We start from the raw sequence: 10,776 nt of genomic DNA, 5'->3' as shown, positions 1-10,776 counted from the left end.
AGAGCATGTTACACACAACCCAGAACTATTTACACTTAACTTCATACGCAAAACACTAATCCTAACAACTACATTGTTCTTCTAGATGGCTATAAGATATCTCTTGAGCTTGAAATGGTGGTACAAGATTGTAAACACAACACAGGGAAGGATGAGGTGGAAGGATATTGAGTTCGATGGCCGAATGGGCTACACAGTGAGTCCCTGTCTCAAGTAAGTAAGCAAGTGAGCAAACAATACAAAACAAACCACCATCTCCTGAATGTGTGCACCAGCACCCACTTATCAACGCTACAAAGACAAGCCAGGTGGACTCACTTATCAACTCTACAAAGACAAGCCAGGTGGACTCACTTATCAACTCTACAAAGACAAGCCAAGTGGAATAATGGTCTTCATGAGGATGTTCAGCATTTGAACTTAAGCAACTTGATTCAGAGGTCCTGCACATTGAAAGGAAAAGAAGTCACTTCATGCATCCCTATTTGTCGGCCATTTCCTTTAGGTGTACGCAAAAGACACCATGGACCCAGGGAACCTCACAGGGGTGTCAGAATTTGTGTTCCTGGGGCTCTCACAGACTCAAGAGCTCCAGCTTTTCTTGTTTCTGGTGTTCTTGTTTGTCTATACCACTACTTTTGTGGGAAACCTCCTCATCATAGTCACAGTGACCTCAGATTCCAGGCTCCACACACCCATGTATTTTCTGCTCTGCAATCTGGCTGTCTTAGACCTCTGCTTCTCCTCAGTCACTGCCCCTAAGATGCTGGTGGACTTCCTCTCCGAAAAGAAGACTGTCTCTTTCCAAGGCTGCATGGCTCAGGTCTTCTTCTTCCACTTTCTGGGAGGGGCCACGGTTTTCTTCCTCTCAGTGATGGCCTATGATCGCCTTGTGGCAATCTCTCGGCCCCTGCACTATGTCACCATCATGAACACTCAGCTCTGTATGGGGCTGGTAGTGACAGCATGGATCGGAGGCTTTGTCCATTCCATTATTCAGCTGTCTCTGATGCTCCCACTGCCCTTCTGTGGTCCCAACATCCTGGATAACTTCTACTGTGATGTTCCCCAAGTGCTGAGACTGGCCTGCACAGACACCTCCCTCCTGGAGTTCCTCATGATCTCCAACAGTGGCATGCTGGATGTCATCTGGTTCTTTCTCCTTCTGATCTCCTACTTTATCATCCTTGTGATGCTGAGGTCCCACTCGGGGGAGGCCAGGAGGAAGGTGGCTTCCACCTGCACCACGCACATCATTGTTGTGTCTATGATCTTCATTCCAAGCATTTACCTGTATGCCTGGCCCTTCACTCCCTTCCCTATGGACAAGGCTGTGTCCATCAGCCACACAGTCATGACCCCTATGCTCAACCCCGTGATCTACACCCTCAGGAACCAAGAGATGCAGGTAGCCATGAAGAAATTAGCAAAACGCCTAGCAGTCTGCAATACGGAGTGAGATTTAAATAGGTCGTGTCCAAATCACATCTCTCCCTGAACTTGTGTCATCCCGAGTGAAAAGTGAAGGAAAGTCCTTCTAACAGACAGTAAATCAGATTACACTAGTATTCCTTGATGATCTACTCCCATGGAAGGTATTGTGTTAGAAATTTTCACACTTTATCTTATTCCTTCTTATAAAACTGAGACTATGTATATCACTATTATATTAAACAATTTGGGGCTGGTGAGATGGCTGAGTGGGGAAAAGCACTTGCTGCTAAACCTGACAACCTGAGGCTGATCTCTGGCTTCTACGTGGTGGAAGGAGAGAACTGATTTCTGGAAGTTGTCCTTAGTCTCTGCATGCAGAGTGTGTGTGTGTGTGTGTGTGTGTGTGTGTACAAATACACGTACAAATAAATGATAAATACATATAATTTTAAATTTTAAATTAAAATTATCAAATAATTTTACAAATAAGAAAATTCAGAGTGTAGTGGCTTGCTCAAAAAAGCAACTGAGTGGTGGAATTTGGTTCTTCACACTCCAAATTTAGAGGCATAAAATATGGGTAGTATTCGAAATTCTGGTTCTACCACAGCCAGCCATAAGGGAGCCTAGGTGTCCCTTATCTCACTAGATACGTGTCTGTGGTGGCTGCACCGCCACTCTCATCTTAGCTCCAGCACAGATATTCTTCTTTCTGCTCACTCTCTACTTTGTACTCCATCATGGTCTACTTTCAGCACTGCCTACATATTTCCCATAAAGACATTTGTCTTTCTGTGTTAATTCTTTCTCTACCAGATACTTCCTGGGTAATCTTCAAACCATGCCACTTACCTACCATGGTTTGAGTGTGTCCCCCAGAAGTTTCTGTGTTAGAAACTTAGTTTCCAACTTCAGACATTGATGGTATTTGGAGGGGGGTTGCAGGATGTACTTAGGGACAGATGAGGGCGTCATGGCAAGGCACCTAGGGCATTAGTGGCTTTATAAGAAAAGAAGACCCACCTGTCAGGAGCCCCTCTGTGCCATGTGATGCCCTCTGCCACATCACAACATAACAAGAAGTCCCTCACCTAACATTGGTGCCTTGCTTTTGTACTTCTCGGCCTCCAGAATGATGAGAACTACACTTCTGTTTCTTATAGGCAGTGTGATGGCTAATCTCGGTTGTCAACTTGACGCACCTGGGAAGAGAGACCCTCCGCTGAAGAATGGGCTGGGTCAAGTTGGCCTGTGGGTGGGTCTGTGAGACATTTTCTTGATTGCTAATTGATGTAGGAGAGCCCAGCCCACTGTGGGCGGTGTCATTCCTAGGCAGGCGGGCCTGAGCTGCATAAAAAAAGTAGCTGAGCAAGCCAGAGTAAGCAAACCTGTGAGCAGCATTCCGCCTCTGCTTCAGTCCTTGCCTCCAGGTTTCTGCTCGAGCTCCTGCCCTGGCTTTCCTTGATGATGAACCTTTAGGATGTTATACATCCTTTCTTCCCTAAGATGATTTTAATTAGTGCTTTATCACAACAGTAGGAAACAAACTAGAACAGCCTCCCAGTGGACAGTGTGCTGACATAGAAATCCAAAGTAAGAAGTTTCTTGCAAAAGGATAGTCTCAGAACACAACCTGAATATTAATGCTGTTATAGTCACAGGCAGTGGGCAGGAAAAAAAGAAAACTCTGTAATTAGTATCCATAAGTAGAGAGGAATACTACATACATGAAACAAGATTAGAATGCCATTTTTGAAAGGTACAGAGAATGAGGAAAAAATCCTGAAAATTAAAAATATGAATTGATACAGCATACTGTACTTCCCAAGATGGATGCCTTAGTATCTTCTGTTCCACAAACTGTCTCACAGTTGCCCACATTGGGTGTCAGATCCCCTAGAGCTGGAGTTATAAGTGGCTGTGGGCTGCCTAACATGGGTACTAGGAACCAAACTCCAGTCCTCTGGAAGAGCAGCAAGTGCTCTTATCCTCTAGGCCATCTCTCCAGCCCTTCTTTCTCACAGAGTTGGTCAGGAATTTTAGACAAGAAGAAAGTAAATAAAATGGCCCTATGGAGCCATGTATTTCCCAAGCATCATATGAAACATGAGACACACATATGAATGAATCCGCTTCCTTTGAGACAAACAGCATGATCAGTGGTCACAGTCCCCTGACAGATAAGGAGCCAAAAGGTTCAACAAAAAAGGCAGCTTTCCAAAACTGAAATAAAAAATCTCTGAACAGCTTGTAACTCATTCCCAAGTGCTAGTTTCTATGGCTAGATTAAAAATAGGCTAGTACCAACCTTTCAGTAACTGATAAAGATTCACAATTTGCTTTTAATCAATTATAAGGTTAAAGATGAACCAGTGGCAAGAGTTTTAAACTGACTAAAGCCAAAAAAAGAGCCCAAGAGTAAGTTGACAGAAATAGACACCGTTGTGCATTCCTGAACCAGAACAAAGTCAGAAGGCGAAGTGACAGTACACGTAGCTCATTATTCCTTCCTGTGTAAGACATATTCTGAGTTCTAAGTCACCAGGAGCTACTGTTAGCTGACTGTAGGGATAAATGAAATGTATTAAAGTTGACTATTTCCTTCTTGGTTGGCCCCCAAGGGTGGAGTGATGCTTTTATGCCCAAGGTCCTCATTGTCCTGAGAGGAGGGCGATTTTGCATAGAACAAAGGCCCTGGGTACCCTTCTCTAGGGCAACGCCTTGTCTTCCCAAGTATCTTCTCTTTTTGTGCTCCATTAAAGATGCAACTTTGTGTTTCTCCTCTTTCCTTCTCCCTCCTGGATACTGTTGAAGCATCCAGCTTGCCTGCTCTGTTGTTTCCCTCCTGACTCCAGCTAGGTTAACATATAGGTTATTCTAAAACTTCCAGTTTCCATTGAAGACTTTTTTGTCCTGTTGGATCATGGACAGCAAATTTAACATTGCACAGATCTCTAAAATTGTCAGTGTTCTTGGTACTTTGGTCCCAAGGAAGACCTCTCAAAGAGCATGTGTTTTGAGACACACAAACTTTTTAACAAGTCCCATATTGCCGCCTAGGCCCCAGAGGTAATGAGCCCTGCTTCTTGAGACACGGCCAATAGGTTTTCCCTTAGGATGGTCCCTGTTCCCCTGGGGTCCCACACATGGTAGTACACTTGAGGGATGGCCAGGGACTGAGAAGCTACAGCAGGAGACCTCTAAGAAGAAGATGTAAGCCATGAAGATCCAGGCTGAGCTGAAATAAGGTGAAAGAAAGGGTTTGCTCTCCTGCACATGGGTCAGCTGTTAGAAGGATGCTGCAAATATCCACCAGTAGGTCAGAGTAACACAAACTTGCTAGGAGTCAGCCTAAGTGTGAGGACTTTGGAGGTACAATAGGGGTGGAGGATGTGATGTTGATAACAGGTGCCCCAGGTTACATGTGAAAGGAGCTAAACATAGAATTAATCTTGTGATTCAGAGGGAGAATGCTGAAAACTAAAGATATTTTCAAGTACATCGTTACAAACTTCTCTACATAACCACACATAATAGGCTTACATAATTGCCTACTGATTCATAAAGCTGACAAACATTGTGGAAACAACTACTAAATCAGAGTTGCTGTCATAGATGCTGGGCTTACAACGTTGCTGAGTTTAGGGGCTGGAGAGAATGGTTAAGAGCGCATACTTCTCTTGCAGAGGACCCAAATTCAGTTCCAGCACCTGTGTCAGGTGCTCACAGCCACCTATACCTCCAGCTTCAAGGGATCTTACACCTTCATCTGGCAACAGTGGGCAGTGGAGTGCATGTGTACACACGTGCACATAAATAAGTAATAAAACAATATTACTGAATTTAAAATACAGTTAATAGAGGCACCAGAAAAACTAAGTGCTCTAAGGGCATTTTTGTAAAATACTTTTACAACCCAAATAGATGAAAGAATTCATTCTTTTATTCAGAGAATAAAAGATTTCTAAAGCAGGAATTACTATGAAGGGCAGGGAAATAAAGTAGAGTGCAAACATAAAAACTGCAAATTATTCAGACAGCAATTGTGTCCTTGGCAACAAGAATACTGATCACAAACATACATGGAGGTGGCATTTATAGCCTTGTGTAAAATACTGAGGAGTCACACGGACATGTGCAAACACGTTGTTCTACCCCGATTCTATGCACAGAACATTGTAGGTAACCTCTATGAGTTGGAGTTTTAAGCTGTGAGCACTTGAAGATTGTAGCAAGAAAGGAGTGTGGTTAGATCCCCATTCAAGAAGGTCTCATTCATTCAGAAGGCAGCTGTGTGAAAAGACAATGGGGGTGTAAGCACGGGAACTGAGGGAAGACAAGAGCATGGTCTCCAGGAGCTAACAGACTGCAATAGGCCAGAGGAGAGAGATTGGAAAGGAAGAAGACAGAGAGGGGAATCAGAAGACTTCATGTCCTTACCCTGTCTCTCTGTCTTTCTCTCATCAGCTGATTGGACCCATTCCCTCCCTTCCCCAACATTTCCAGTTCCCCCTCCTTTACCTGCTCTATTACCCCGTTTCCCTTCTTTGTTATCTTCCTTTACTTCATCTATTCTCACTTATTTCATTCAACTCCTTCCTTATTCATCAGCACTTAGGTTTTGTAACATCTGGTAAAATTGATGTCCTTTCAGAAGAGCGCTGAGTGTCCCCTGTACCTTGAAACTCTTGACCTCCATCTCACTTTTGCCTATACGCATGTCCTCTGGTGTTTCACCAAGTAAGATGCTCCTGTGTTGGGGAGTGGGAAGCACCTGGATAGTTCCAGTATTCAGCAACATCTAGGGATTACTGGCTAAGGACCTGCTTATTCAGTTACTATTTACATACCCTGTAGCCTAGAACAGGTCCTCATTCAATATCTCCTATTACCAGAATGGACACCACTGGGAACAGATAGATTTTGAGATCCAGGTCCACAGTCCCAGGATTTTGTATTGAATTGTGCAAGAAGAACATAGACATAAGAAAGGTCTGTTAATCCTTTAATGCTTTAACTGCCCTGTGAAAACTGGCTAAACATTTAAGATTGGAATAAGGGAAGATGACTAGATGGGGCACACAGAGGACAGTCATGGTGCTTATACCAGGCAATGCACTTGTAGGAACTTCAAATGTGTTGTTCTACTTAATCTATCTGAAAATCTAGGAAAGAAAGCCTTTTGAGTCCTACCTTCAGTGTAGAAACTGAGATCCTGATGAATTAAGCCTGTTATCCCTGGTCAACTAAAAAAAGAACACCTTAAATTTACTCCAGAACATCTTGCTCCAAGTGTCTTCCCATCACTATGTCAATCTGGGAAAGGCAGGTGGTACTTTCTTCTGAATGATTTTAAGATCACTCATGAGTGTGTACCCCAGAACCAGCTTGCCAACTCTTCAGAGACAAGGCAACAGGTGGTGTCCTGATCTTCACAAGAAGATGCTCATCATATGGACCTGAACAACTGAACAACTCAGTCTGAGCCCCTGTGCACTGAACAGATATCTCTGTCAGCCATTTCCTTTAGGTTTATGCAGAAGACATACCATGGACCCAGGGAACCTCACAAGGGTATAAGAATTTGTGTTCCTTGTGTTCTCAGAGAACTAGGAGCTCCAGCTTTTCTTGTTTCTGGTGTTCTTGTTTGTCTATACCACTACTGTTGTGGGAAACCTCCTCATCATAGTCACAGTGGCCTCAGATTCCAGGCTCCACACACCCATGTATTTTCTGCTCCGCAATCTGGCTGTCTTAGACCTCTGCTTCTCCTCAACCACTGCCCCTAAGATGCTGGTGGACTTCCTCTCTGAGAAGAAGACTGCCTTTTTCCAAGGCTGCATGGCTCAGGTCTTCTTCTTCCACTTTCTGGGAGGGGCCACGGTTTTCTTCCTCTCAGTGATGGCCTATGATCGCCTTGTGGCAATCTCTCGGCCCCTGCACTGTGTCACCATCATGAACACTCAGCTCTGTATGGGGCTGGTAGTGACAGCATGGATTGGAGGCTTTGTCCATTCCATTATTCAGCTGTCTCTGATGCTCCCACTGCCCTTCTGTGGTCCCAACATCCTGGATAACTTCTACTGTGATGTTCCCCAAGTGCCGAGACTGGCCTGCACAGACACCTCCCTCCTGGAGTTCCTCATGATCTCCAACAGTGGCATGCTGGATGTCATCTGGTTCTTTCTCCTTCTGATCTCCTACTTTATCATCCTTGTGATGCTGAGGTCCCACTCGGGGGAGGCCAGGAGGAAGGTGGCTTCCACCTGCACCACACACATCATTGTTGTGTCTATGATCTTCATTCCAAGCATTTACCTGTATGCTTGGTCCTTCACTCCCTTCCCCATGGATAAGGCTGTGTCCGTCAGCCACACAGTCATGACCCCTATGCTCAACCCCATGATCTATACCCTCAGGAATCAGGAGATGCAGACAGCATTGAAAATATTAGGGATGTACCTGCTGGTTTATAAAAAAAGAGTGATTATGGGTAAGTTACTTCTTTTTGGATTGTTCTCCTTTTAAAAAGTGATTCCTGTGTATTCATAGATGATATTTGTTTTGACCACATCATCTTTGTAAATGATGTATTTTGAAACTTAGTAGCTGCTATGGCTTCAGTCTGAACTGTCTTCTACAAGCTCAGGTTTGGAACACTTGGACCCCTGCTGGTAGCACTATTTTGGGGTGGTTGTAGAGCCTTTGGAACCTGGGCCCTTGCTATCTGACATAGGTTACCTGGCAGGGCTTGAGGGCTGTATCCCAGTTGCACTTCCCCCTGAGTGGTTTGCTTCCTGGGCTACCAATACAATGTGGCTGACTACCCTATGTTCCTACTGCCACATATGCCTGCCATCGTGGGCCAAGCTACTTCACTCACCATGTCTACGCCACCATCATGGACTGTACTTCCTTAAACTGTGAGCCAAATGAACCTCTGCTCCTCTAAGTTGCTTCTGTCAGGCATTTAGTCCTGGGAATGTAGCAACTTTTTCCATTTTCTAGGAAGAAAGAAAATGTTCTCTTTGTGGCTAAGGTTTGTGATAATACATTCTAATGCTCCCACAATAATGAGATGTTTATTTGTCCTTGAGCAACCATAACCTCTTTTGTCCCTTCCTGAGTGATGGACACTTTCCTTTTGTGATGATGGATATTTCCCCCAGAAGAGCATTCATGCTTTCTGTGAATTGCCTCTCTTCTAAACATCTCCTTTTATTCTGAGTCCAGAGCATGGGAGAGAACACAAGATTTGCACTCTTAGTACTTGGTTGGGAATAATCTTTCGCTCTCAAACTGGTGACCTTAGATGACCTACCTCTAATCTCTTCATGTCATGGATTCTTTTTCACCAAACTGGCATAAAACAATAATCTCAAAACATCACAGATTTGTCAAGATCCAAACAGTGTGTGAGAAAGTATTTTGGAAAGTAGAGAACCTATGTAAAAATTATTGCTATTGTTACCCTTGACATTTTTGTTCTCTCAGTTAAATCATGCTTTGAAGTAGGCAGAAATTCCTATGTGATACAAGGGAAGTGTAAAGAGGGTGGGGTGTCGGGAGCCATGCTTGACATAAGCATTGGAAATTAGAAGAGTGACACTTTAAGAGCTTCTGAGCTCTCCGCTTCAGTGGTCTGAGCTGACAGGCTGAACCTGCATGATAAATCAGGTCTTCTAGAAAGTTAGTTTCGGTTCAGTCTGCGGGCACTGGTACATGCTGTATCCATAGTTACTCTTTTGTTTCTGTTAGGAAAATCTCCTTGGCGACCCTAACTCTGAGTCCTGTATAAGATCTGTGATCCCCACAACAGAGGCAACCATCTTGTAATCACTCCCCGACCTGTAACTGCGTTTCCTTGAATAAATCCCTCATACAACTTCAGACTTTTGTCTGAGCTTCTTTCTTGTTGAAGACCCAAGCCTGGTGGGCTTGGGGGGCGTTTGACAAGTGGGGGCCAGGGAGGGTGGCCATGCAATCTGCCCAAGGATGAAAGCCATAATCAACAGTGGTTTAAATTCAGGATCATGTTTGTTAAGAGTCTGGCTGCGTCCTGCTATCCCCCACCCACCCCTGTTTTACGAGTCAGTATTTTTTTGCAAGTAGCAATCAGAATATCCATTCATTTGATCATTTGATTCATATTTTTTCCATCATTCACATTTATAAATTTGCAATTGGGGCTTGATGGGATGCAGTGCTCTGATTCATAGAATGTGCTCTCCTTTTCTTGACTGTTGCTTCACTGATCTCTTTCTGTTTCTCTTTCCCACCCCTTCTATTGATTTCTATCAGTTCAGTCTTCACAGCCATCTGGACCTATTCTTTTCCCAATTCACTGGTGTACCTTGCTTTCTCACTGCCTGGAGCTCTTCGTCACACACCTATGCTATCTCCCCTCCAGGTCAACTGTGGGAGGCTGGGGCTAGGTTACCAGGTTGAAGAGAAGAAACAGATTATGGTTTAAATTGCAGGGGCTGTGTCCCAGACAAGTTCAATTAAAAAGACTTTAAATTTTTTAAAGTTATTTTTATTTTATGTGTATGAGTGTATTGCCTGCATGTATGTGAGTACACCACGTTGTGCAATGCCTGTGGAGTCAGAAGAGGGTGTTGGATTTCCCTGGAACTGGAGCTATGGAAGGTTGTTAGTCACCATGTGGGTACTGGGAATCGAACCCAGGTCCTCTGCAAGAGCAGTCGGTGCTTTTAACTGCTGAGTCATCTCTCCAGCCCAGCACCTAAAAGGATATTTTTGAATTTTTAAAAAATTATTTATTTAGCCGGGCGTGGTGGCGCACACCTTTAATCCCAGCACTTGGGAGGCAGAGGCAGGTGGATCTTTGTTTGAGGCCAGCCTGGTCTACGTAGTGAGTTCCAGGACAGCTGGGGCTACAAGGAGATCCTGTCTCAGAAAGACAAAAAAATTATTTGTTTAATAACCACATGATTGGAAGAAGCATTTCATTGCAACAGCATTGACATATTCAATAACAATTTCCAAAGCAAAGATACATCTCTTTCAAAATTGGCTGTAAATTTTTAGGTTCACAGTTGAATTAATAGTTATACAATATCGTACTCAGTATAACCCTATAGGACATAAAATTGAATGAGGTTTTAATCTTTAAAAAAGATCTCCATTTCATTTTAAAATGTACTGTTTCATACAGAAAAACTCATTTTTTTCTATTTTATTTTATTTTTTGTTTTATGTGTATGAGTGTATTGCCTGCATGTATGTAAGCACACCTGTGTCATGCAATGCTGTGGAGGTCAGAAGAGGGCATCGGATTCCCCTGAAACTGGAGTTAAGGACGGTTCATAGCCACCATGT

General features: G+C 43.7%; 2 protein-coding genes across 2 annotated transcripts in view; both read left to right on the top strand.

Annotated features, from left to right (window-relative positions):
• Window positions 1-523: 523 nt before the first annotated feature.
• LOC103741789 (olfactory receptor 4D2-like) lies at window positions 524-1,459 on the top strand. Its single transcript, XM_008842710.1, has one exon. It carries the CDS (start codon window positions 524-526, stop codon window positions 1,457-1,459), a length of 936 nt encoding a protein of 311 aa, XP_008840932.1.
• A 4,108-nt stretch (window positions 1,460-5,567) lies between these two features.
• LOC103741807 (olfactory receptor 4D2-like) overlaps window positions 5,568-10,776 on the top strand; it is a 26,570-nt gene continuing 21,361 nt past the window's right edge. The window contains exons 1-2 of the mRNA XM_008842723.2: window positions 5,568-5,612; window positions 7,048-7,865. Of these exons, the coding sequence (XP_008840945.2) occupies window positions 5,568-5,612; window positions 7,048-7,865 (863 nt within the window). The remainder of the gene's footprint in view (window positions 5,613-7,047; window positions 7,866-10,776) is intronic.

This window comes from Nannospalax galili, unplaced genomic scaffold, assembly GCF_000622305.1.
Source record: "Nannospalax galili isolate Female #2095 unplaced genomic scaffold, S.galili_v1.0 scaffold879, whole genome shotgun sequence".
Taxonomy (NCBI): domain Eukaryota; kingdom Metazoa; phylum Chordata; class Mammalia; order Rodentia; family Spalacidae; genus Nannospalax; species Nannospalax galili.
This window is presented reverse-complemented; position numbering and strand designations above follow the sequence as displayed.